The sequence below is a fragment of the Hevea brasiliensis genome, chromosome 1, assembly GCF_030052815.1.
Source record: "Hevea brasiliensis isolate MT/VB/25A 57/8 chromosome 1, ASM3005281v1, whole genome shotgun sequence".
In the NCBI taxonomy this organism is placed as follows: domain Eukaryota; kingdom Viridiplantae; phylum Streptophyta; class Magnoliopsida; order Malpighiales; family Euphorbiaceae; genus Hevea; species Hevea brasiliensis.
The window spans coordinates 125,442,735-125,469,530 of record NC_079493.1 but is presented as its reverse complement, the minus strand read 5'-3'; the positions used below and the strand labels follow the sequence as shown (position 1 = coordinate 125,469,530).

Here is a 26,796-nt window from a genome sequence, read left to right as displayed (position 1 = left end):
CACCCTGTGGAGTGAAATGCAACATCCTCATAATTTTCATATCATAATAGCAAAAAGGCAATTTGGAGCACTCACACACTTAACACTGTCAAGCAATACATATATGGGAGTTGATCCCCTATACAACCCTCTTAATCCAATCTCTGGCAGCGAGTGTCTCTCAAGCCGGACTTTCACTTAATAAACCAAATGCGGGGTCCCAGCGAGTGTCTCTCAAGCCGTGTCTACCCGTCCTGATGTCCAATACCATACCACACGCACGCCACGCACATACACTGCTCCAAATTACCACAAACAACATCCATTACACTTCAACAATTATGAATGCAATATAAAACGTGCCTACTGTTTAACTATATAGATACATAAGTGATGCATGGGCATGCTTGAACATATAATAATATCGAAATTACAATTAAAATTAATATTTTACTCACAGACTTAAATTGAGATCACTATGGCAGCTGGACGGAGGAGAAAGGCTGTCCCGGCTCACCTGATAATTTTATTATAATTATTTAATACATTTGACTCAATACAAACTAAGAAAAGATTAAAGATGTTCTAAGTCGTGCCGAAAATCCGGCAGAGTCTCCCTTATACCTAGGACCTACCCAACCAGCAAAATGGCTCAAAATGCACTTCTATATCCACAAATCGCACATCCACAACTCAATCACATCACATAGCCCCTCCTGAGCCCATCCAAACAGTCAACAATCACAATGTGAAAAATTACAGTTTAGTCCTTATAATTAACCCTTTTTGCAAAAACTATCCAAATGAACTCTAAAAATTCTAACACTTTGCCCCGCGGTTCTTAGCATTATTACTAAGCTAATGCAAAAAAAATTATAATTTTTTAAGCTACCACGAATATTTTATAGATTTTTAATCAAATTCAAGCGCTAGATAATTAAGAAAAAGTAAGGTTCGGGTTTACCTATGCCAATTCTGACCCCGGGAACGCGCTCGTGATATTTGACAATGGTGGGGTAGCCAAAATCTCGACCCAATTTCGAAAATTTTTCGGTAGCCTGTTTGCCGGGTCTGAAATTTACAGACTTAGACAACTGTTGAATTTTCACCAATTGAAGGTACCTACACGAAGCCCACAACACGGGAGTTAGTACATAATTTTTACGAAATTTTCTAAGCTCATTTAATCCTCAAAAAAATACTACAAAATTTTGCGTGACCCATCGAAAAACGGTGTCGGAAAATTTTGAAATTAGTATTGTCGCGAAGCTCTCGACGAGTAGAGCACTCTGTACTCTCAGTTTTCTCTTGGGGTCCACAGTTTGAGAAAAATTTAGCCCAAAAATTGAAATGGGCTAAAATTTTTCGGACAAAAATTGGGTAAACCGCTCAATGAATTTTAGTGTTCTTGGTGTCTATGAAAAGCTCTCGAAGTGTAAATGGGTTTTGACACAAGATCGGTTTGATTGGTGGCCATATCGGTCGGAATTGGCCCGGGAAGACGAAACGACGCGCGTGCGCAGGGAGGACTTCGCACGACTTTTTCCGATCGCCTGGAGCATCGGCCGGCGACGGGGAGGTGGCCTAGAGGTGCACCGGTATGTGGGGGAGGCTGGGGCGATGGCTGGCCAGCGAAGGGTGGAGGGAGGAGAGAGAAAAAGGGAAGAGAAGTAGGGGTGTCGGGGTGCGGGGGTAAGAAAAAGAGAAGGGAAAGAGGGCCGATCTGATTCGATCGGTCCGGTTTGATTCGGCTGATCCAATTCAGAATACAAAATTTTAAATTTTTACTCTGTCTTGGGACAAAAAACGAGGCCCAAAGATTTAGAAAAAAAATTCTAGAAAATTCAGAAAAATTCGTAGAGTCCAAATATAATTTAGTTTTGCCACGTGGTCTTTAAATTAATTTTTAAAAATCACCAAAATTTTATATTTTTTAAAAATCGAACCCGATTTCTAAAATCCTAAAAATTTCAAATAATTTTCTAAAATTTAAATAAAATAAAATATCAATATTTAGCCACAAAATAATAAATTTAAAAATTAGGTGTGTTACAATTACTGCTTGAATAATATACGAAATCGTTTAGTTTTATATATTTTAATCAATATTTTACATAAAAATGTTTAATTAATAACTTATATTCTAAAAATTTAAAAATTTTATAAGATATTTAAATTCTATTTGTTTAAATATAATATAAGAAAATATAAATTTTATTGTAAAAAATATATATTATATTTAATTAATTATTTATATAAATAAGTTCAAATAATGGATACTTAGCATGTAAAACTTAAAACCTCCATGAATATTATTTCTCAAACTCAAATCCTTCTTCAACTCAATTATATATTATTTAAACCGTTCTACTAGGATTCGATTGGATTGAGTACCTATAAATATTACGCGCTGCATTCTTATTTCTTCTTTTTCTTCTTTTTTTTTTTATAGGAGATTAGAAATGTGAAAACTCGAACCTAACACCTATTAGATGAGTGATATACTTTTAATCATTAAACCAAATTAAATTAAATATTTCTTCTTCTTCTTTTTTTTTCTTTAATTTTTTTCACAAAAGTGTTCGACCATCCAATATTTTATCCTCTTCATGATTCCATAACGAAATCAAGCACCCTTTATCTTTAAGTACTCTTTTTTTTTATAATTTTTTTCTATTTTAATTTATAACTTAAATGTGATGATTTATATAATTATTTAATTTATTTTTCTTTTAAAATAAAATAAAATAAAATATTTTTATTAAATTATCTTGACTTATATTGAATCAAAATTAAAATCAAAATCAAAACCGTTATTAAACATGCCCATAACCAAATCAGATCCATAGGAATCCGCCCTACTTGATCTGTTCATATTCAACAATTTTGAATCAGACCGAAACCGGGTCATGACATCCTTATTCCTTTGTTCGTGTGGTGAGTCAGTAAACGGAGCATTTTTGTAGTAAATCGGACATTCAATCCAAGCCCATGGGAGCCCGATACGCAGCCGAAATTGCGAATGTCAGTCTTGTAATTTCAACTGGCCCGGACGATAAATTGCATCTCTGCTAATGGTAATAGAATCCTTAGGCTCTGGGGTTTTAGGGTTTTTCTGTGTTCGGACTGATACTTTCTCTATCTATTCTAATTTCCTACTCAAGAACAAACCATGACTGCTGAGATCCAGGAAGAGCTCGCTGCTCAGTTCGAAGCTCAAAAGATTCTCGAGGTAAGCACTTCATTCCCCACCTTCCCCACCGCCCCCCTCCCCCCCGGCCGGCCTCTTTCTCTCTCTCTTTGTATGTGTATGTGTTTGTGTACATCTTTTGATTAATTTCTAGTGGGATCCCAAGTTATTTTTATTCATTTTTTATACCAGGATAGTGATTGATCTCTGGATCATTTCTTGTTCTTCTGTTTTTGTTAGATCTAATATGATACTGTTACTTGTTCCTTATTTTGGTTGCCCGATGTTAGTCTGGGATTAGTGTTAAAAGGTATTTTAAAACTTCAAAATTTTCATTTCTTCATTCTCCAAATGGAACAATTTCCATGTTTTTATTCTATTGTTGACGTGTTTTGCTTCAAACATTAAGTTGATATTGGAAGTTTCGGTTTTGAGTTTACAGATGATAAATGAATGAGTTGTCTTCTTACATGGCTTTTATTTGTTAAATTGTATGTGAATAGGGCCTCTATATGTCACAAAATTCCTCTGGAATTGTCATAGTTGTGATAGAAAACTTAAATGGTGATAATATGTGAAAGTTCTCTGCTTGTACACTTAAAGTGATTTACTTCTTGTGATGTCTTTTGATCTTTCAAATTCTAATTGTGGGCATTTAGCTTCATGTAGTTGCACACTGTGTTCTTAGTCTTAAATATTTTCTTCCTTTGATTGGTTGAAGTCACCAAGTTGAAAAACTATTTTCTATTTTCAATTATCTTGTGAAGTCTGTATATGGAATCTGCTTTAGCTGATAATCACCCTTTTTGTCGTTTACTTAGAGAACTGTGGTGATTGTAGTAGTATTGCTCAAATCTGTTTTGTATCAGTTATTTCGGTACTGTGCATAACAGCGGCAACAATGCTGATAGCTGTCAAATTCTCATGATATAGAACACTGTTATACTGCTTCATTCTACCATACTGTTCTTTCATCTATGGGCTACTAATAGCAATCTTTACATTGTTATTTCATCAAGTCTGATAAGCCTGTGGTTGAGGATGCGGTCGAGGATGAAGATGATGATGAGGATGACGATGATGATGACGATGACAAGGATGAAGATGAAGCTGAGGGTAAAAGACAATGCAATTGATTCTCTATTTGCCCTTTTCAAATATATAAAGTTAGCCTTAAGGCATCGATGTCTTATTGGTTATGCTATTTATTTATGCCTACAATTTTTCTCCCTTCTCTTTTATTCATAGGACAACGAGATGGAGATACAAGTGGTAGGTCAAAGCACAGCAGGAGTGAAAAGAAGAGTAGAAAAGCAATGTTGAAGCTTGGAATGAAACCTATCCCTGGTGTTAGTCGTGTTACTGTTAAAAAGAGCAAGAATGTGTGTTCTTCCTACCTCATTTGATTAATCAGTTGTCTTTGCTTTTTTCTGCTTCTTTTATATATTTTTGTATTGTTTGCTACTAACACAGAATTGGTTGCCACTAAAATCAGATTTTGTTTGTTATATCAAAGCCGGATGTTTTTAAAAGCCCAACATCAGACACGTATGTTATCTTTGGGGAGGCCAAGATTGAAGACTTGAGCTCACAACTACAGACTCAGGCTGCAGAGCAGTTTAAGGCTCCTGATCTCAGCCACGTGATTTCCAAGCCTGAGACTTCAACCATGGCTCAGGATGACGAAGAGGTGGATGAAACTGGAGTTGAGCCAAAGGATATTGAATTGGTGATGACACAAGCAGGAGTCTCCAGGTCCAAGGCCGTTAAGGCTTTGAAGGCAGCCGATGGAGACATAGTTTCTGCTATTATGGAGCTTACCAACTGATAGGAGCCTTACTTAAATTGTTATGTGATTAAGTGGCATTTTTATTATGGTTCACCATATTTGTGTGATTTGAAGTCGGGATTTTTTTCTTTTTGCCCCCCAAAATTTGTTATTTTCATATGGATTTACCTCGGTTCTGTTGTATTACTAAACGAGTATGAAATGCATCTTTTGGTGATTAAGTGGAGTTTTCATTTCTTTAGTCATGTTCAATTCACAACTCTGTTTGATCGTTCCTTTAGAGCCTAATGCAAAGAATTTTGTCAAAAGAAGTAATTTGAGCTGACCTTAAGGTTCAAAGATTCCTGAGGTTGAAACAAATTAAGGGGCTCACCTAACTAGAAATTATTACCAAGTTTGATTATAAAAAGAAAATTGTCATCCAAGTGATATGAATAGTCGAGTATGCCTTATTTTCAATTGAAGGCAAAAGGATAAATTATTGAAATTCTAAACATATGGTAGTCCATTTCTGAAAATAAATTAAAGCCTCAACATAATTGTCAGGAAAAGCAGTTTTTGGGGGTTATAAGATGGAATTCTTGCGTATGCAATACATGATCACAAGAAATTCTCTGCCAGAAGAAATAAATTAACAAACATTTGCAGGTTTTGTTCACAATCCAAGCAATGCACCAGGTGATAGAAGATTTTTTGTTGGCAAATAATAAATACACATATTTACCTATTCAGTGGACCAGTACAGTTTGATATAATGTTATGAGCCATTACACATACATACTATCTTTTTAACTATAATGAATCTCCAGAAAAGGAATGGAGAATGTTGTTGCCCTTTAGAAAAGAGAGAAAAAAGGGGAACCCATATAGAGCTCAAGAATGCTTTCACTCTATCCTTTGTCCCCGCTATAATCATGGGATATTTGAGCCAGACCTCATAGCAGAATCCTGACTCAACAAGCAGTGGTTACATCTACAATACTGTTTTATTCCTGAAATATTTGTTTGTGTAGATAGGAAATAACTGCAACTGCATGAGCACTAAATTCAACTTTAGGAGCTTCTGCCTTTATTATAGTCCAGCTCTCTCATTCTTCAAGTCTAAAAACAAATTAAAATTTGGTTAATTGATCAGTTAAGTCAATTTCTCCATAGATTATGAAGAAGTGAGAGAACAGGTAGAGAAGAAGAAAAGCACATGTTGGGGACCTAAGAGAAACCTTTGTGCATGAATGTTGCAGAAGCCACGACAAAAACATCAATGTACATCTCCATTCTACATCCACCACTATTCACTAAAGTATGTCTCCCTCCAATAGAAGAATGAAGATTTAAGACTGCAAAGTTGGCCAGTAATTTTCACATCTAGTAACTCTGTTAATCAGCCAAAAATTCTAAATACCCAATGCTTTGACTCTGATGCAATAAATGACCTTTCATACCCTCGCAAAAAAATACAATGAAATGCTATCACATGTTGCCCACTTCAAATGATTTACAACACAGAGTCTTTTTCAAAGGTATGTCATGCTGATAAGTAGAAGTCCCAGGTTACAGAATGTGGAAACCCTGAAGACCGGATGGAGACACAGTTTCAGCTAGAATAGGCAGCCTTCCTTAAAATGTTAGGAGATATGGAAACACTTAATGTTTTAGGTTTCTCGAATTTAAGCTGTGTAAGTCTGGATCTTTTCTAACTTTGTTAGTTCCCTACCACCATTATTTTTTCTATTGTATTAGTTAAAAAATTAGAATCTAGTGTTTAGTGTTACTGTGAAGTTTCTGTAATTTTATTACCACTTTATATTGGGAATTTCTTTTCTCATTGCTTGTCATATTTTTGTCACGGAATTTAGATTTGCAATAACATAAAGTTGAAGGTTAGGCAGTCGTTTCAAAGGTGTCACAGGAACAAATTCACCATAAGAACAGAACAAGATTTTCTGATATCAAAATTTGAGAACTTTGAGTGCAGATGGTTAAGTTGTCACTTCAATTTGAAGTTCAAATACATAGTTAGAAGTGATTAACAACATGCATCAAAAGAAGGGGGAAAAGAGACAGAATCAATGGAATGGAACTTAATTATGATGAAAAACCACTAAGTTATGATCTTCAGAAACCGATATCCACAATGACATGAAATGAACTCACATAGCTAGCAATTTGTTTTGCAGTGTTGATGTAAACTTACTATTTTGCTATGCAGTACCTATCTTTTTGGCTTTGCTGGCGCCAAGATACATCTCCAATAAACCTGAGACTTCATCTGCATACTTATCTATATAATTCTTCAGGAAATCCTTCTCACTTAATACGAACACCCATTCAATTTTCCTGTTCCAATTAATCAGTTCCTTTGACTGCAAAACCTCCAAAACATCATACCTTGGACGAAGCCTTTTGTCAACTGCATACAAAAGAAACCTGGGTTACGCAATTATAGTATGCAGTTCCAACTTCACAGTGTTCATGCAGAAATCCATCACATTCTTGATTTTCTTCTCTGAGCAAGCTAAAATAACTGGTTCTCGCACCAAAGCCGACAAAATCTCTTCTTCACTCCATCCAAAACTCTTCATCAGCTCAATTTTCTTCTTCCAAGTAGGCTCACTCATTGATAGCATCACTCTAACAGCATGTACAAACATTCGAGACGTTGTTGAAGGCCCAGATTTTTAACAGCATTCACTGCATAAACCATATGATGATGCTTTTGCATTATAGCCCTCGGCTGCAACGTAATAATTTTTCCCACTCTGTGAGGAGGCACACCCTCTTTTATTAAGAAATCCACATTTGGTTGCATTGTACCCTTCAAATCAAACGTCAAAACGCTTAATAGCGGCTACAATTTTGTCATTACCGTAAAGACAAGACCTCAATAACTCAAAAGATGGTTTAGTATGAGTATCTAAAGCTCTTCTCAAAATTGTCGGATTTGACACAATAAGCTCAGGCAGAAGCTCACCTACAAAGCCATTTTTCATGAGGCACTCAAATTTAGGCTGGAGATTATTGCCCACGCTGCAATGGAGGACTGCGGGCCGCTTTGCGATCAATCTGGCCACATGGGTATCACTGAAGTTGTGAGTTTTCAAGACTTCCAGTACAGACTGAGGTCTCCGTAGGTTATTCTCGTCGAGCTGACACTTCAGGGAGTCTGAAAGAGCAGATTCTAAGGGATTCCCAAAAGAGTTCACAAGGCTGTTAATGACGAAGAGGAAGTGGAGGCGCGCAATGGAGAGGTGGAAGAGAAGGGCATTGCAGATGCTTGCAGAAAACGTTTTTGTACCAGAAAAAGAAGATTTCTGATTAGGGTATTGGACATTTTGGAAGTAAGGAGCCGTTAGAAGACGAACACAAAGTCCAGACTAATGGACAACGCATAGATTTGCAGAGAGAGAGAGAGAAGAGAGAGATGGTGACAAAGAAGGGTTCCTGCCAGGCCACGGGTTCCCTCGTGTAGAGGAATGGGCCGAGTTTGCTTAATAAACAATAAACCATTACGGCATTACCTAAAAATGAGAACACAAAGCTTAAATGATACAAGAATTTTTCACATCAGTTAGAGGAAAGACTTAAAATAAGTGAAATAAGTGAAAGTCCAAAGCTACTGAAGACAATCAATCTGTATTCCTAGTAGTTTCACAATAAATATAAGCGATTTGTACCTTCCAATTCTATCGAAGCAGGAGACTAATTTTATTATTATTATTATTATTTTTTTGGATTAATTACACAGACCTACATCCATCAGAGACAAGAGCCTTCAGAATGGGTGAAGGAATGGCTATAAGCCAATTACATGGAAGCTGGTTCTTGAATCAAGCTTTGCAAGGTTATGAGCAACCCCATTGCTTCTGATATAAGAGAATTGAACTGCTTCAAACTGATGAGAGAAATGCAGAATGTATTGAACTGAGGCTTGGACTTCTCAACAAACATTCGAGTGACCATTTTTAACGGCAGAAATAAAGCCTTCTGAATCGGATTCAATGATAATAGAAACAGGAGACTAATTAAAGCCTAAGTCGTTTTCATAGAAAATAAATTTTTTTTTAATTTAATTATTAAAATTCAAGAACAAAGTCGAAAATAATGACAAATTCTTCATCTTATCATTATTTCGCTGCTGCTTATCTCAACCCTGATGTTTAATTTGATTACTTGTTTTTTTGGAAATTGGAAGAAAGATCACAAGAAAGACGCTCGCTATGGAGAGGAGACATCACCTGTCAGAAGTCGCCAAGGTCAAAACCCTTCCGCTTCGTGTTCTTCTTCTTCTTCAGTGACTGCAACAACCAAAAATCTTCTCACCTTTAATCTTAACCTCTTTTGCAATAGACACACTATTTTAATCATAATGAATCTCCAGAAAAGGAATCGAAAATGCCATTGCCCTTTAGACAGGAGAGACAGAAAAAAGGGAAGCCATATGTAGCTCAGGAATGCTTCTTTCTGACCTCTATCCTTGCTATAATTATGGGATATTAGAGCCTGAGCTCATAGCAGAATCCTTTGACTCTACAGACGAGTTACATCTACACCATTGTTTTCTTCCTGCAATATTTGTCTGTGCATGTTGTAGCAGCTATGACGAAAACATTACTGTAAATTTCCCTTCTACATCCATCACTCTCAATGCTCACTGAAGTAAGCTTCCCTCCTCTAGAAGCAATAAAATTAAGACTGGAAAAAATGTTGCTACCTTGGTCAGTGTATTTCCCCGTTAACTCTGTTAATCAGCCCAAAATTCTACATACCCAATGTTTCGTTCTTGAGTTTGATGCAATAAATGACCTTTCACACCCTTGCAATGAAATACAAAGAAATGCTGTCACATGTAGTCCACTTCCAATGCTTTACAACACAAGAATACCTCTTTTTCAAAGGTATGCCAATCTGATAAGTAGAAGTCACAGGTTAAAGAAAGTGAAAACCCTGAACACTGCAGATGGAGACATAGTTTCAGCTTGCATGGAACTTACCGACTAATAGGACAGCCTTCCTAAAATGTTAAGAGATACGGAAGCACTTTTGGTTTTCAGTTTCTACACTATAAGCTGTTTAAGTCCGGATCTTTTTAACTTTGTTATTTTTCCCTTGTTCATGGTTTTTTTCTATTGTATTAGTTAACAAATTTGAACCTAGTGTTTGGTGTTACTGAGGCTTTAGTCTCTAATTGATTACCATGTTATAATGGGAATTTCTTTTCTAATTGCTTGTCATATTCTTTCAGTGCTCACAGAATTTAGATTAGCGATAACATAAAGTCGAAGGTTAGGCAGTCCTTCCAAAGGTGTCATAGGAACAACAAAAATTCACCATAAGAACAGAACAAGATTTTCTGACATCAAAATTTAAGAACTTTGAGGAGTACATATGGTTAAGTTGTGTCCTCAATGATGGAAGTTCAAATACAACGTAAGAAGCCATTAACAACATGCATCAAAAGAAGGGGGTAAAGCAACAAAGAACTAAGGGAATGGAACTAAAATTGTTATGAAAAAACAGCAAGATATGACCTTAAGAAACCAGTATCCAAAATGATATGATATGAACTCACGAAGCTACTAATGAGTTTTGCATTGTTGATGTAAAATTACTACTTTGCTATGAAGTACCTATATATTTAGCTTTGTTGGCGCCAACATACATCTCCAATAAACCTGGAACTTCATCTGCATACCTATTAACATAATTCTTCATGAAATTCTTCTCAGTTATGGTGAACAACCATTCAATTTTCCTGTTCCCTTTAATCAGTTTGTTTGATTCCAAAACCTTCAAAACATCATATCTTGGACGAAGCCTTTTGTCAACTGCATACATAAGAAACTTGGGATACGCAATTATAGTATGCGGTTCCAACTTCATAGTGTTCATGTAGAAATCCATCACATTCTTGATTTTCTCCTCTGAGCAAGCTAAACAAAGTGGGTCTCGCACAAAAGCCGACAATATCTTTTCTTCGCTCCATCCAATACTCTTCAAAAGTTCAATTTTCTTCTTCCAAGTAGACTCACTCATTGATATCATCACTCTAACAGCATGTACAAACATACGAGACGTCGGTTGAAGGCCCAGATTTTTAACAGCATTCACTGCATAAACTATCCTATGCTTCCTTTGCATTATAGCTCTTGGCTGCAACGTAATAAATTTTTCTAGGCAATGAGGAGGCACGCCTTCTTTTATTAAGAAATCCATATTTGGTTGCATTCTACCCTTCAAATCATGCGTCAACAACCAAGAAGCACGCTTAATAGCCGCTACAATTTTATCATTATCATTAAGATAAGATCTCAAGAACTCAAAAGATGGTTTGATATGAGTATCTAAACCCCTTTTCAAAATTGTCCGATTTAACACGATAAGCTCAGGCAGAAGCTCATCCACAAAGCCATTTTTCATAAGGTACTCAAATTTAGGCTGGAGATTGCCTCTTACCCTGCATTGGAGGACTTGAGGCCACTTTGCAATCAATTTGGCCACATGGTATCGCTAAAGTTGTGAGCTTTCAAGACTTCCAGTACGGATTGAGCTTTTTGTAGCTTATTCTTCTCGAGCTGAAACTTCTGGGAGGCTGATATAGCAGATTCTAAGGGAAGCCCACATGAGTTCACGAGGTATTGAACTGTAAATGACGAAGAGGAAGTGGTGGTGGGCAATGGATAAGTGGAAGAGAAGGGTATTGCAGATGCTTGCAGAAAACGTTTTTGTAGCTGAAAAAGAAAGTTTCTGACTAGGGTATTGGTCATTTTGGAAGTAAAGAGCCTATAGAAGACGAACATAAAGTCCAGATTAATGAATGGAGCATTGATTTGCAGAGAAAAAGATGGTAACAGAGAAGGGTTTCTGCAAGGCCACTAGGGTTCCTGTTGCAAAGGAATGGGCCGAGTTTGCTAGATTGAGTCGACTCGTTTCGACCCATAATAAACAGTAAACGCTTTTTGCTTATGGATATCATATCCATTTTTCATTTTCTAAAAACTTTTAGTTTTCATTTTTTTTTATTGAAAAGAGAATAAATATGAAAAAAAAATAATAACAAATAATTTTTAATTAAAAAAATTTTAAATCAATTATTCATATTTTTTTGTAATTAAAAAATAAATCATTATAAACATATGTAAAAAATTATTTTATTTTAAAAAGTTTTTAAAATATATTATTTATTTATTTTACAATAATATGATTAATTTTTTAATATAAATAATTTTTTAAATAATTATTCATTTTAAATATTAATAAAATTATTGTTTTATATTTAAAAACATAATTTTTATTATAAAGAAAAATAATGTTATTTTAAGTTTTTTTTTAATTTTAGTAAAATTATGAAAATTAAAAATTAATTTTTTAATTTTTCATTTAAAAAACTAGTATAAGTGAATAAATACTAATCCATTATAAAAAAAAGCTAAATTTATAATTTTTTTTTATTATGAGTGAATTACTCTAATGTTCTTAAAAATTATCATTTCGCATTCATAAATTTTGATAATTATGTTAAAAAATTAATTTTTTTTTAATTTAATAGATATCCAATAAATCAAGTAATAATCAATGAATTATACAATGAAAGGTAAAACAAGTTAATTTTTTATTTTGTTAAGTAATTAGTCGTTCCATTCAAGCTTTTATATTTTTGTCATTAGTTAATAATTAATTAAGCTTTACCATAATCTCCCATAACACTTATATTCCCTCACTCATTTTTGTATTTTCCCTTCTCTCTCTCCCTCATTTCTCTCCCTGTCACGCTCCATCTCCATCTCACTCTCTCTCTCTCTCTCTCTCTCTCTCTCTCTCCATATTATTTGTCTCTCTTTCCCTTTTGTCTCTACCATCTTTTTCCATCTTTGGCTCTGAATCCTTCTCCATTTTTGTCTCCTCTACTTTATGCAAATCCAAACTCAATAATAAAGACAAAAAACAAATGCAAAATCAACAAACTCAACAAATAATTAATCAAAATCAGCCACAAATCAACAAGTTCTAGGAATTTCAAGAATTAAAATTACAATTTGACAAGATTACAAATCAACAAGTTCCATGAATTTCAGGAATCAAAATTACAATCTGCGGAGAACTAAAATCAATAACCTAATACACTCACTTTTTTTGAAAAATACAATGTGCAAGAAACTGGTCGAAGAAGAGAACTAGAAGAAGAAAAAAAAAATTCAAGAATTAGTTTTGCGCCTTACAAATTGTGTGAAACCTATGAATCAGCTATGGCTTCCACCACCATGCATACCACTTGAGCCCCCTTGCATGGCCACAACAACATGAAAACAGTACCCAAAGAACTTGAATCCAGCTGTTGGAAGATGCCCTCACTGTTGGAGCCACTTGTAATATATGAGCAAGAAGTGTTAGAAGCAACATCATTGTGCTTTTTTGGTTGATGAATTTCATATTCTGACATTTTCAATCAAATGAAGTTCAAACAGAGCTTATGACATCTAATCCATAACTTGTTAGAGTGGGATCTGACTTCTCAAGCTTTTTCACATTGAGAAAGCATTCACCAAAACCCTAGTATTGGGTGGTGGGGGTTGGTGGTGGTTGTGTTGGGTGGTGGGGTGTGGGATGTGGAGAGAGAGAGAGAGAGAGAGAGAGAGAGAGAGAGACAGAACAAAACAACGAAGAGACTAGTATTGCTTGCAAGGCTATAGGGAAGAGGGTTCTTGGAGGAAATAGCCCTTATGGCCTGTGTTTCTACGAAGCTGGAATAAAGATCACAGGAAAGATGCCATGGAGAGGGGACATCAACATATTCACAAATGTCAAAACCCTTCCTCTCCACACACTCTTCTTCTTCTTTAATGACTGAATCGTTGGGCTGCAACAACCCCAGTTTTTCTCTCACCTTTATTTCCCTGCTTGAAGCTTCAGGCATGCATACACATTGCAACGCATTTTTGTTACAGTTGGACAATTAAACAAACCAATCATTACCTCTTTCTCAGCAGAGACATTTTAACCATAATGAATCTCCAGAAAAGGAATAGAAAATGCTGTTGCCCTTTCAACAGGAGAGAGAGAGAGAGAAAGGGGAAGCCATGTGTTTCACAGGAATGCTTTCCTTCTAACCTCTGTCCTTGCTATAATCATGGGATATTAGAGCCAGAGCTCATAGCAGAATCCTGAGACTTTATGTCTTTACCAACAGGAGTTCCATCTATACTACTGTTTTCTCCCTGAAATATTTGTTTGTGTAGATAAGAAATAACTGCAAATGTACAATTTACCAACAAAGCTTCTGCCTTCATTACAGCCCAGCTCCCTCATTCATCGTGTCTAAATGCAAATTAAAAGTTGGCTAATGGATTTGTTAAGTCTATTTCTCTATAGAGTATAGATTGTGAAGAAGTAAGAGAAAGGGTAGAAAAGAAGAAAAGCACAAGTTGCCAACCTAAGAGAAACTTTTATAGCAAGTACTATAAAAAAAGGTCTGTATATGCATAGCTTCCACAGTAATAAAAAAGGTTGAAAAACTGATTTACTGATTTCACATTCATATGCAAACAATCCCAATCTGGGAATACACAATGATTCTTCATCTTTCAATCATTTAGTTTGTGTGCATGTATGTTGTGGCAGCTATGACAAAAACATTAATGTACATTTCCCTTCTACATCCACTACTACCAATTGAAGTAATCTTCCCTCTTCTAGAAGCATTAAGATTAGAACTGAAAACAAAAATGTTGCCACCTTGGCCAGTATATTTCCAATTGTCAAACCCTTGCAAAGAAATACAATGAAAGCTATCACATGTAGTCCACTTCCAATGCTTTACAAAACAAGAGTACCTCTTTTTCAGAGGTATGCCAATCTGATAAGTAGAAGTCACGGGTTAAAGAAAGTGAAAACCCTGAACACTGCAGATGGAAACAAAGTTTCAGCTTGCATGGACCTGACCAATTAAGAGGACAGCCTTCCCTAAAATGCTGAGAGATACGGAAGCACTTTTTGTTTTCGGTTTCTCTACTATAAGCTGTATAAGTCCGGATCTTTTCTAACTTTTGTATTTTCCTAATATCATGATTTTTCTATTGTATTAATTAACAAATTTGAACCTAGTGTTTTGGTGTTACCGTGAGGCTTTATTGTCTAATTGATTACCACGTTACAAAGGGAATTTAATTGCCTGTCATTTTTTTTCAGTTCTCACAGATTTTAGATTAGCGATAACATAAAGTTGAAGGTTAGGCAGTCCTTCCAAAGGTGTCATAGGAACAAGAAAAATTCACCATAGGAACAAGAAAAATTCACCATAAGAACAGAAGAAGATTTTCTCACATCAAAATTTAAGAACTTTGAGGAGTGCATATGGTTAAGCTGTGTCCTTAATGTTGGAAGTTCAAAAACAAAGTAAGAAGAGATTAACAACATGCATCAAAAGAAGGGGGAAAGTGACAAAGAACTAAGGGAACGGAACCAAAATTGTCATGGAAAAACACCAAGATATGACTATAAGAAACCAATATCCAAAATGATATGAAATGAACTCGCATAGCTACTATTGTGTTTTGCATTGTTGATGTAAACTTACAACTTTGCTATGAAGTACCTAGCTTTTTAGATTTCTTGGCGCCAACATACATCTCCAATAAACCTGGGACTTCATCTGCATACCTATTAACATAATTCGTAAGGAATTTCTTCTCAGATATTGTGAACAACCATCCAATTTTTCTGTTCCCTTCAATCGGTTCCTTTGACTCCAAAACCTTCAAAACATCATACCTTGGACGAAGCCTTTTGTCAACTGCATACATAAGAAACTTGGGATACGCAATTATAGTATGCGGTTCCAACTTCATAGTGTTCATGTAGAAATCCATCACATTCTTGATTTTCTCCTCTGAGCAAGCTAAGCAAAGCGGTTCTCGCACAAAAGCCGACAAAATCTCTTCTTCACACCATCCAAAACTCTTCATCAGCTCAACTTTCTTCTTCCAAGTATACTCACTCATTGATATCATCACTCTAACAGCATGTATAAACATTCCAGACGTCGATTTAAGGCCCAGATTTTTAACAGTATTCACTGCATAAACCATCCTATTATGCTTTTGCATTAGAGTTCTTGGGTGCGACTTAATAAGATTTTCGAGGATATGAGGAGGCACACCTTCTTTTTTTAAGAAATCCATATTTGGTTGCATTGTACCCTTCAAATTAAACGTCAACAACCATGAACTACGCTTCATAGCCGATACAATTTTGTCATTACTATAAAGATAAGACCTCAACAACTCAAAAGATGGTTTGATTTGAGTATCTAAAGCCCTTCTCAAAATTATCGGATTTGACACAATAAGCTCAGGCAGAAGCTCACCTACAAAGCCATTTTTCATGAGGTACTCAAATTTAGGCTGGAGATTTTCGCTCACTCTGCAATGGAGGACTTGGGGCTGTTTTGAGATCAATCTGGCCACATGGGTATCAGTGAAGTTGTGAGCTTTCAAGACTTCCAGTACAGATTGAGCTCTCTGTAGGTGATTCTCGTCGACCTGACCCTTCCGGGAGTCTGAAAGAGCAGATTCTAGGGGAATCCCACATGAGTTGACGAGATGTTGAACTGTAAAAGACTGTGAGGAAGTGGCAGTGGGCAATGGAGAATTGGAAGAGAAGGGTATTGCAGATGCTCGCAGAAAACGTTTTTGTATCTGAGAAAGATGGGTTCCGATTAGGCTGTTCTTCATATTGGGAGAAAAGAGACTTTAGAAGAGAAACATAAAATCTATATTTGATGGCTACAGGGATGCGTTTCTGCTAGGTTTTCCTGAGGAATGGCCCGATTTTCCTAGATTTTTGTCGACTTGTAAAGCTTTAACCAATGAATTTTAGCTATTAAACTTATCTTCAGAGCTGCGAGTCATCAAATTTGAATTCCCATCAAAGCGATTAATGTTATTCTAGTGTTTTTTTTTTTAACATGTATTATATGTTTTCTACTCTAATTTAATATTTTTATATATTATTTTTTCTTATTTTTTTATTTAATATAATATTATAATATATTAATTATTATTATTATTATATAATATTTTATTTTTTTATAATATATATTATATATATTTATTATTTTTAAATTAAATTAATAAAAATAAAAAATTATAAAAATGAAATTTATAATGAAAATTTTATTATTATAATATATTTTTATAATGGTAAGTATTTTATAAATATATAAATTTAATTATTTATTATTTTATTAGTTTAGAAGTGTTGTGCTTGTTAAAATTAATTAGTTTTTATTATTTTATAATTTTTATATAATATATATGTAATTAATTTGAAAATTTTAAATTTTTTTAATATTATTTAAAAATTTATACATAATAATAAAATAAATTCAATTTGATATAATTTTTTATAATATTAATTTTTTTATAATTATTTTTAATTTTATTTTTTAATTTTATTTAATAAAATTAATTGTATACATTCATATCAATAAGTATTAATATTATTAATTTTTATTTAATATATAATATTTTATATAATTTTATTTTTTTTAATGATATGGAGAAAAATTTTTAAAACAAGATTAAAAATATATCAATATTAATAAATTATTTATAAATAATAAAATAATAACTAAAATATTCTTTTCCTACAAAAAAAATAAAAAATTCATGCAATAAAATAAAAATCACTGATGTTAATATATTGTTATTTGCAATTAAAATGATTATAGTAAAAAATGTATAAATAATTATTTGATTTATAATAAAATATTTATCAAAATAATTTATAATATATTTTTAAATTAATTTTTTTAAAATTAAACATCAAATTTGAAAAAAAAATATTGAATCTAAATAAAGAAAAAATATATTAAATGATATAATACTTATATTTATATGGAAATTGTGATTTTTTTAATTAAATTATCAATTTGTGTTTGTATTTAAATATAAATTTATTAAATTAAAATGAAAATTATATATTTAAACTATGATTTTTAATTTTTTTCATATATTTATTATTTACCAAATTACGATAATATTATAATGTTAAAAAATTAGTATACATTTTTATATGTACAACATTAACATTTTTAAACTGTTAATAATGTGTCATTTTCAAATAAAAAATAATATTATAAATTATAATTATCCTATTAATTATATTAATTTTATAATTAAATTGAAATTTAATATATTAAGTTAATTATTAATTTTTTAAATAATATATTTATCTATTTAAATAATGTTTTTTATATATAATCTTTTTATATTTCATACGTAATTATTTATTATTTAAAAATTTTAGATTCATATAATTTTAATATATATTACATATTAATTAAATATTTTATATAAATCAAAGAATATGAATTTTTTTTCACTGTTGAATATATATATATATAAATTTAATTTTAATTAGAAGTAATTTATATATTAATGTTATCATTAAAAATTTTAGAAATATATTTATAATTTAGAAAAATATAAATTTATTTTATATGAATTTTTTTTAATAAACTAATAAGAAATTAAATTAAATGACTATTTCAACAATATCAATAAAAGAATTTATTATTTAACTGATAAAAATTAATTTTTTTTTCTTATTTTTTTATGTAAATTCAAATGTAATTATATTAAAATAAATTTATATAAGTAATTATAAAATAAAGGTAAAAATTTATTAGAATTCATTAAAAAAGTTATTCATATAAATAAAATATACTCCTATTTTTATAAATAATATAAATCATTAAGTTATTTTTATAAAATTTTATTTAAAATTATATTATAATAAAAATTTAATTAAGTAGACTTTAAATATAAGTAAAATTAAAATTTTTAAATTTATATAAACTCTAAAATTATATAGATAATTAAATTTTAAGTCCTACAAATTTTAAATTTATATAAATTATAAAATTAAATTAAATATTAAAAATATAATTATAAATAATATAAATAATTAAAAGTAATTTAATCAATATTTCTCTTTCACATATTTATATTTTATATAAATATTATAGGTAATATATATGTTAAAATTACATATATATATATATATATATATATATATATATATATATATATATATATATAAGGATTGGAAATAGAATAAGTGTATTATTTTAGATGGATTATAATTAGAGTAGTTAGGTCATGTTATATGGAATGACTGACACATAAATCTGGTAAAGGAATTATACGATATGAATTCTAATTACGGCAATTAGGTCATTTTCTTTTTAACATAAAAGAATATTGGGAAGGAATTTTTTAAAGTAATTAAATGTTTTTTAGGATTTATAAACTTTACATTTTTATTTGAAAGGATAGAAGATTTTCTAAAATATAATTTTTTAAAATTTTTATTTTTTAACTTATTAAATTAATAAATTAAGGAAGTACTTAATTTTTAAATTTTAAATATTTAAAAAAAAATTATTTTCTCTTAAATATTAAAAAATTATAAATATTTAAAAATCACAAAAAACTTTCCTTTGTAAAACTCTATGCTTCTCTCTCTCTCTCCTCCCAAACAGAGGGTAACTGATCTGGGGGGGGGGTTAGCGTGCGAGTCGGCAATTCTAGGAATATATGTTACTGATAAAGGAGGATAATTTGACAACAAACACTTAATCTCATGAATGATAACCTCCAAATCTGATGGGATTGGATTAAATCATCCTAATCAGGTTGTGTATAAACTCTAATTCTCCAAGTGGTTAAGCCAGGAGGATGTCTTCTATTCTGATATCGCGTGCGCTCTCTTCTAAGCTGTCAAACCTGTCTCCTTCTTGTGTTTGTTCTCATTTCATCTCCCAAAAAACGCAAAACCCTGTCTTTAGATTGTTTCGTCATTACTCCAGTTCTCCTTTCTCTCAAGAGCAAAACCCCTTCAACCCTAATGAGCATTTTGTTAGATCGTCCTTAAGTTTTACTAGCCCAACCAAAAATCTAATTCTCCAAGTGGTTAAGCCAGGAGGATGTCTTCTATTCTGATATCGCGTGCGTTCTCTTCTAAGCTGTCAAACCTGTCTCCTTCTTGTGTTTGTTCTCATTTCATCTCCCAAAAAACGCAAAACCCTGTCTTTAGATTGTTTCGTCATTACTCCAGTTCTCCTTTCTCTCAAGAGCAAAACCCTTTCAACCCTAATGAGCATTTTGTTAGATCGTGCTTAAGTTTTACTAGCCCAACCAAAAATCATGATTTTGCTCTGTCAGCAGTGGAAAAGTCGAGATTTTTTTCAACATTTACTAGAGAGAAATCCCCAATCCCTGGTTTGAAGAACAAGGAAATGACTTTAACAAAACCCTTGAGTTCAAGTATTGATACCCAGTTAACTCATCAAAAACCTAGATGCTTTTCAAGCTCAGATTCACCTTCTGATCCTGAGAAATCCCATAATGCAAACAAAATACCCAAATTCAAGCATCAAGAAAGAGAGGAGCCTATCGCGGGAAGAGACCCTAATGAGAACAGAGAAGTTGGTGCAATGCTAATGAAGAAATTGCATGGTTTGATGAAAATTGGGGGTCTTCTGGGACTGGTTAGCATTGGGCTTGCGGCTTCCATTTATTATATCACCAAAGGAACTATACCAATAAAAGAAGTGTTTGACAGTTGCGGGTTGATTATTACAGGCACTATTTGGCTGATGCAACTTTGCAAATCAGCAGAGAAGCGTGGTAGGTTGCAGATTCTGACTCTTATCCTTGAGGTTAAATGTTTTCTTTGAGAGCGTACTTGGTGTTTCTTATCTGTCTTGTGTTCAGTTGGATTTTGTTGCATTTATGATTGTGTACGAGTTAAACAACTCTGCCCTTGATATTATTTGTGATTACTCTAAAATCTGCACAATGTTCGATTATAGGTACGCCCGACTTTTTTATGGTGGTGCATTGGCAGCTAAAGGCTCTGATTTTGCTTCTACAGCTTACATATCTGCTGTGGGGTTTTCTTCTAGTTGTTATACTTGGACGTCTTATGGTGCTGCCATTGGGAATGGATGCTTTAGAGTAACTTTCTGTTTGTATTAGTAACTTCTCTTTTGTATTGACCAACTTGTTGATTACTGTTGTCTATCATTGATAATTGACTGGATATAGAAGTTCAATGGTGTTGGAGACTAATTCTTTGTTTGCATCCTTATTTGTGCAGGGGAAATGAGGAGGAAGGAAAAGTTAAAAAAATTCAATCTTCATGATGGATAAATTTATTAGGATAGGAGAGAAATCCACCTTTTTTATTTTTATTTTTTTTTAATCTAAGCTCATGCATGTATTCCCAAAGGACTTGACTTACATGTGGTATTTTTTTTATATGTTATTATCCTTTAATATTTTTTTATTACGTGATATTTTTTTATTATATATTAAATATAAATTATTTAATAGTTATTCGTTGATTACAATTTTTATTATTTAATATTTTGAGGGAAAAAAAAAAAAGGTGGCATTATAGTATGTTTGATGTTCAGAGGCATTCTTCTTTTCTGCAAATTAAGTTTACCTATAGCAGTGCCCAATAATATATCTCACTAAGATGGTTCGTTTCCCTCTTTTGCAAAGTCATATCTCCATAACAAGAATAATGCAGGCATCATTCTCGCAAGAAAACTAGATAATCTATCTGCAAAGAGAAGAGCAGAAATAATGAAAGATGTAAGCCACTTTTTACAGCAAAAAAAGAGCAGAAATGAAATAGATGAGAGCGGAAGCATTTGAAGGGTATTGAAGTAATTTTTACATAAAAAACTTCTCCTGATTTTCCTCTAATTTGGAGGAAAATCTTTTGGGGTTAATACAACAGAGGGGAAAATTGCCTTTTCTCTTCCTTTCTCTTTCTTTCTCTCTTTAAATCGATGTTTAAATAAGAAAAATTAGAGAAATTTAAATTTTTTTTCTCTATTCTCTATTCAAATAAGGAGTAACTGTTGCTTGTAAGCCGAATGACAATATAACAATCTTATTAAAAGTGAGAAAAATAAGTATAACAATAATACTAACATATATGTTTTGTGGATCAAGTTAATAATTTTATCATAAAAATTAAGTGCCTTTAAAATACTACCTTTAATTAATTATTATAATCTATATAAGGTTCAAAAAAAAGAAAAAAGCATTGATGAATTTTCACATCATTAATCCATGATAAATATGGATCAACTTGATTCCTATAGTATTACTTACTAATAACTTCTTGTGGCTTCTAATACTAATTGTTCATAAGAGAAATCAAATTTACAACTATTGAAATTGAAATTAAAATGAGATCGATTTGCAATTCAATCCCAATTCTCTTTAATTTTAAGTCAAAATAACCCATTTTTGCAGGTGTTGGAACAATATTAGAAACCTGTTTTTAGTGTTTTAATATTTTAATTTATGTTCGGTATTGAATTAATAACAAAATTAAAAACCCCAACACACTAAAAATAATTAATTTCACTAAAAATTAATGTTAACTCATTAATTATTGTTGGATAGTTAAGTATTATTAATATTTTTTTAATGCACCCTATACATTGTTTATACTCATTATACTTTTTCGTAATTTAATTTTTTTTTATATGCAATTTAAAAAAATTTACAGTGATATCGAAATAAGATTTTTTTTTTTTTATGACATTTATATTGGTAGTGGAGAGATCGAGCCTTATACTTTTATAATAGTAAACTTTTTCTCGTGTATGATCAATGAACATCAAATCTTTTCATTTTCCTTTTCTTTTCTTCCTCTTCATTTACGTGTCCCTTAGATTTGTGCGTATGTCATAAAAGCTTCTACCTTGCAAACTCCAAATTTGGGCCTTGAGGAAGCCATTATAGGGCAGTGGTTAATGAAAATTTCTAGATTTTTGCAATCTTTTATTTGATAGTTATTTTATCTTCCTTTCAAATGCAAGTTCTTGACAGAATAATTACAAATGAGTGTTTAAATTACAGTCTGAATACCAAGGACAGAGGAAAGGTTCTTTAGAAAACAACTGCAAAAGCAGCTTCTCATAAGCTGTTTTTTCAATGTCAGGCTGGATCAAGGCAAGGTCACTTTCAGCCATTACAATCAACCCAACAAAGACCGCAATTAACAAAATTTGTATTATGATATCAGTACCCATCACAATATCATCCTGTCCTTTTGCTACTGATTTGCAGGCAACAACGTATTGTCTTAGAACAAGCATAGTGAATATCATCATATAAGAAAAGCTTGGCTAATACCTTCTATCTTGGATATATTTATGTCCTCTGTTCTCTTCTTTGAGAACAAGAATATCCAGACGAGTTTTAGTGTGAGCCCTCCAACAATCTGCTTAAATCATGTCTATAGAAGCTCAACCTCGAAGAGTAGTGGCTGTCTAAGATGCATCGAGGGATGTTAGCCCGAGCGCAATCAGATGGCTACTTGAAAACATTTCATTTAAACCTGGAGATGTTCTTATACTCTTTGGAGTTCTTCCCCAGGTTAATAATCCTATTACGTTATCTTACATGGGAGCTGGAAAACTTGGTAAGATTTATATGATTATTTTCATTTTATTCATGGTATAAGAAAGACAAGAAGGAAGGTAATAATATCAGTAAGAATTTTTGTATTTTTCTATTTGCTTTTCCTGTTTCTATATCATAATACAAATTTATGGTTCTAGTGCTTCACCTCTGTTATTCACATGGCTGATGGGATCGATTTTGTCAGACTGAGTTTCATAAAGAGGTGCGTCCAGGACCTACTCCAAAGGTGGTTGCTCTAAAAGCTGCAACAGCTTTAAAGGCCACATGGGTGGTACTTAAAAGGTCTATCAAAATTTGAAGTTGTTTTTTTTTTCTTTGGACAATCAAAATTTGAAGCTGTTAATCCTATAGAATGTTGTGATTTAATGAAATTTTTCTGCATATGAGCTTATACAGAGATGCATATAGAATGTATTTATTGTGCCGAACTATACATTTTCAAAAATAGAACAACATTGCCCATGGGTGTTTGAATGAGGTATTTGAGCTATATGTATGAGTTAGACAAACATTCCTTTTTAAGTTAATTTTGGAAGTGAAGTTAAGATAATTTTTATTCAATTACCCTAGAAATAGTGAAAGTTTATTGTCTATGTGTCTAAAAAAGTTCAGCATTTGAAAAATCAGATGGTTCTTTTGTTTTCTAATTTTTTACGGGTAAAAGGGTACTTTAGATTTTTCACATTTAGTAATATATAATAATGATCAATATTCCTATTTAATTTATAATAATCAAATTATTTAAAATTATGATAAATACGCGAAAGTCATGAGCACCCCACTTATTAATCTTCAGGCTGTGTATGAGCCCCAACGCTGCAAGCAGGTGTCTGTGGCAACCCAAGATGTCTTCTATTCTGATATCACGTAGGCTCTCTTCTAAGCTGTTAAATCTCTCTCCTTCTTCTTGTGTTTATTCTCATTTCATCTCCCAAGAATCCCAAAACCATGGCTTTAGATTGTTTCCGCATTTCTCTATTTCTCCTTGTTCTCAACAGCAAAACCCTTCAACCCCAATAAGCATTTTGTTAGATCGTACTCAAGTTTTACTACCCCTATCAAAAATCATGATTTTGCTCTGTCAGCATTGGAAAAGTCAAGATCTTTTTCAACATTTACCAGGGAGAAAGCCCAATCCCTGGTTTTAAGAAGGAAATGACTTTAACAATACCCTTGAGTTCAAGTATTAACAAATCAAAAACCTGAATATTTTTCAAGCTCAGATTCACATTCTGATCCTGAGAAATCCCAAAACCAAAGTGAATGTCCAAGCAAAATACCCCATCTCAAGCATAAAGAAACAGAGAAGCCTACCGTGGAAAGAGACCCCAATGAGAAGAGAGAAGTTCCTGCAAGTATGATGATGAAAATGTATGGTATGATCAAAATTCTGGGTCTTCTGGGAGTAGCTCACACTGGGCTTGGAGCTTCGATTTCTTATATCAATGAAGGAACTATATCAATAAAACAAGTGTTTGTCGATTCTGGGGTGATTATTACAGGCACTTTTTGTCTGATGCGACTTTGGAAACCAGCACCCTCTGAGATAAAGAAGCAAGGTAGGTTGCAGATTCTTACTCTTAACACTTGAGGTTAAATGTTTTCTTTTGGATTTTGTTGCATTTATGATTGTATTAAGTTAAGCAACTGACTCATCACTTGATATTGTTTGTGATTACTCTAAAATCTGCACAATGATCGATTATAGGTCTGCCTGACAATTTTGCGAGGGTGCATTGGGTGCAAAAGGCTCTGTTTTTGCTTATACAGCTTTTGTTTTTCCTGCATGGTCCTCTTCTAGTTGCTGGAATTGTTCTTGTGCTGCTGCTGTTGGTAATTGATGTCATGAATTTTTTTTTTTTTTTTTAATATAAACTAACTTATTGATTACTGTTATCTATTCTTGATAATTGACAAGATTAAGAAGTTCAATGGTGTCTTGTAACACGAATGTCGATGTGAGAATCTCATTTCAAGCGAGAAAAATAAGTATTAACAGTAATACTAACATATGCTTCAACGAGGATAGTTGAAAGCATTCCTGCGACCATCTCTAAATAGGTAGGGTAGTTGATACAATAGAAATCTCTCCTAAAATACCTGTTTGATATTATTATTAGAATTGTTGTTAAGAAAATTATTTATTTAAATACTAATAAGAGAGTATTAAAAAATAATTTAAAATTAAATTTGATAAATTTTAGTAATAAGAATATTAAAAATAATAAAATAATTTTTTTCAAACTGCTTTTTTTAACATAATTTAAAATAGTACTTTTATTCATAAAAATCATTTGATTTTAAACCTTCAAACGCAATATCAAATAGGTACTAAAATGAGATTAAAATCAAATTGAGGTAAAAGCTGAAAGGACGAGAAATTTCAATTCTCTTAAATTTTAAATCAAGCTAGAAACCCCATATACAATAAAATAACAATTTCACTAAAAATTGACATTACCTTTAATTATTGTTGGACCTTCAAATAGGTACTAAAATGAGATTAAAATCAAATTGAGATAAAAGCCGGAAGGACGAGAAATTTCAATTCTTTTAAATTTTAAATCAAACTAGAAACCCTATATACAATAAAATAAGAATTTCACTAAAAATTGACATTACCTTTAATTAATGTTGGATATTTAAGTATTAAAATAATTAATTTAAATAATATAATTAATAAATATTTATTAATTTATAAAATATAATAAATATATGTTCTTAGCATATATAAAAAAATATTAAAAAAGAAAACTAAATTAATAATTTTTGGATTTCCATAATGACGGTATTGTGCTTGATGTAGCCCTTTGACTGGATGGTTAATAAATATTATTAATTAAAATGTCAGACATAAAATATACTAAAAGGAATAATTCAATTGATACATACTATACATCTGAGTGAAGATAAATTAGGGCATTTAATCAATTAGAATCATTGCAAAACGGGAATGGCCAAATCATCCTCAATATTATTTTAAGCATATATTAGGTGAAAATTTCAGAGAAGATGCTGAAAATACTGTGTAAAACAATGCCAAATGGCTTGTAAATCTGTTTTTTTCATTCATTTGAGGGTTTGTTAGATTGCTTACTTGAATGTCCTGCTCCTGCATCTTCAATGCTACTTCATCCAATAGAGCAAAAGGTTGTTTCGCCACAAACAGGAAAGGCTTGGATGATTCCTCAAGAGGAATAAGCACAGAGAATACAATAAAACACAAGTTTCAGTTTCGAATTCGAATTTCTTCATTGGTTAAAACCTTTTTAGCTTCCTTCTAAATCAAGAAAACAAAACATTAAATTAGACCGAATATATCTTAT

At 32.2% G+C, this 26,796-nt stretch overlaps 5 protein-coding genes and 1 long non-coding RNA gene across 9 annotated transcripts; 3 read left to right on the top strand and 3 right to left on the bottom strand.

Moving 5' to 3' along the window:
- Nucleotides 1–2,938: 2,938 nt before the first annotated feature.
- LOC131182362 (nascent polypeptide-associated complex subunit alpha-like protein 1) lies at nt 2,939–5,184 on the top strand. Its single transcript, XM_058151732.1, has 4 exons — nt 2,939–3,211; nt 4,189–4,285; nt 4,418–4,551; nt 4,665–5,184. The coding sequence occupies exons 1-4, from the start codon at nt 3,152–3,154 to the stop codon at nt 4,995–4,997; spliced, it is 624 nt and encodes a 207-aa protein (XP_058007715.1). The 5' UTR covers nt 2,939–3,151; the 3' UTR covers nt 4,998–5,184.
- Nucleotides 5,185–5,558: 374 nt separating this feature from the next.
- LOC110667233 (uncharacterized) lies at nt 5,559–11,906 on the bottom strand. 3 transcript variants are annotated; one of them, XM_058151717.1, is made up of 3 exons: nt 10,586–11,906; nt 6,168–6,295; nt 5,559–6,059 (listed from the first exon to the last, which is right to left on the bottom strand). In XM_058151717.1, exons 1-2 carry the CDS (start codon nt 11,373–11,375, stop codon nt 6,168–6,170), a joined length of 918 nt encoding a protein of 305 aa, XP_058007700.1. In that variant the 5' UTR covers nt 11,376–11,906; the 3' UTR covers nt 5,559–6,059. The 3 variants fall into 3 exon arrangements, with proteins under 3 accessions (XP_058007700.1, XP_021683722.1, XP_021683729.1); XM_021828030.2 differs by having other exon boundaries at nt 6,179–6,295; XM_021828037.2 differs by lacking the exon at nt 6,168–6,295 and having other exon boundaries at nt 10,586–11,905.
- LOC131182363 (uncharacterized) lies at nt 6,935–8,888 on the bottom strand. Its single transcript, XR_009150709.1, has 2 exons — nt 7,930–8,888; nt 6,935–7,773 (listed from the first exon to the last, which is right to left on the bottom strand). It is a non-coding gene; the product is annotated as an uncharacterized LOC131182363 (long non-coding RNA).
- A 2,551-nt stretch (nt 11,907–14,457) lies between the features above and the next one.
- Nucleotides 14,458–16,813, bottom strand: LOC110667567 (uncharacterized). Its single transcript, XM_058151708.1, has 2 exons — nt 15,529–16,813; nt 14,458–14,717 (listed from the first exon to the last, which is right to left on the bottom strand). The coding sequence occupies exon 1, from the start codon at nt 16,682–16,684 to the stop codon at nt 15,536–15,538; it is 1,149 nt and encodes a 382-aa protein (XP_058007691.1). The 5' UTR covers nt 16,685–16,813; the 3' UTR covers nt 14,458–14,717; nt 15,529–15,535.
- Nucleotides 16,814–19,487: 2,674 nt separating this feature from the next.
- On the top strand, nt 19,488–21,361 carry LOC110645393 (uncharacterized). Of its 2 annotated transcripts, none has more exons than XM_058151700.1 (3): nt 19,488–20,644; nt 20,830–20,974; nt 21,117–21,361. In XM_058151700.1, exons 1-3 carry the CDS (start codon nt 19,942–19,944, stop codon nt 21,160–21,162), a joined length of 894 nt encoding a protein of 297 aa, XP_058007683.1. In that variant the 5' UTR covers nt 19,488–19,941; the 3' UTR covers nt 21,163–21,361. The 2 variants fall into 2 exon arrangements, with proteins under 2 accessions (XP_058007683.1, XP_021654232.1); XM_021798540.2 differs by having other exon boundaries at nt 20,830–20,984.
- A 2,905-nt stretch (nt 21,362–24,266) lies between these two features.
- LOC131169342 (uncharacterized) lies at nt 24,267–26,671 on the top strand. The gene is made up of 3 exons (XM_058128561.1): nt 24,267–25,029; nt 25,179–25,312; nt 26,549–26,671. Exons 1-3 carry the CDS (start codon nt 24,828–24,830, stop codon nt 26,669–26,671), a joined length of 459 nt encoding a protein of 152 aa, XP_057984544.1. The 5' UTR covers nt 24,267–24,827.
- Nucleotides 26,672–26,796: the final 125 nt, after the last annotated feature.

Bases quoted from the DNA above. Each gene is read 5' to 3' on its own strand.
- LOC110645393 (XM_058151700.1), top strand. From the start codon at position 19,942: ATGTCTTCTATTCTGATATCGCGTGCGTTCTCTTCTAAGCTGTCAAAC. The intron at 20,645-20,829 runs GTAGGTTGCAGA...GTTCGATTATAG, and splicing joins CAAATCAGCAGAGAAGCGTG to GTACGCCCGACTTTTTTATG. The intron at 20,975-21,116 runs GTAACTTTCTGT...TTATTTGTGCAG, and splicing joins TTGGGAATGGATGCTTTAGA to GGGAAATGAGGAGGAAGGAA.
- LOC131182362 (XM_058151732.1), top strand. From the start codon at position 3,152: ATGACTGCTGAGATCCAGGAAGAGCTCGCTGCTCAGTTCGAAGCTCAA. The intron at 4,286-4,417 runs GTAAAAGACAAT...TTTTATTCATAG, and splicing joins GGATGAAGATGAAGCTGAGG to GACAACGAGATGGAGATACA. The intron at 4,552-4,664 runs GTGTGTTCTTCC...CACTAAAATCAG, and splicing joins CTGTTAAAAAGAGCAAGAAT to ATTTTGTTTGTTATATCAAA.
- LOC110667567 (XM_058151708.1), bottom strand. From the start codon at position 16,684: ATGAAGAACAGCCTAATCGGAACCCATCTTTCTCAGATACAAAAACGT.
- LOC110667233 (XM_021828030.2), bottom strand. From the start codon at position 11,375: ATGAAAAATGGCTTTGTGGATGAGCTTCTGCCTGAGCTTATCGTGTTA. The intron at 6,296-10,585 runs GTACTTCATAGC...CCAACTTTGCAG, and splicing joins CAACAAAGCTAAATATATAG to TCTTAAATCTTCATTCTTCT. The intron at 6,060-6,178 runs GTTTCTCTTAGG...ATTTGTTTTTAG, and splicing joins TGCAACATTCATGCACAAAG to ACTTGAAGAATGAGAGAGCT.
- LOC131169342 (XM_058128561.1), top strand. From the start codon at position 24,828: ATGATGATGAAAATGTATGGTATGATCAAAATTCTGGGTCTTCTGGGA. The intron at 25,030-25,178 runs GTAGGTTGCAGA...GATCGATTATAG, and splicing joins CTCTGAGATAAAGAAGCAAG to GTCTGCCTGACAATTTTGCG. The intron at 25,313-26,548 runs GTCATGAATTTT...CATTCATTTGAG, and splicing joins TGCTGCTGTTGGTAATTGAT to GGTTTGTTAGATTGCTTACT.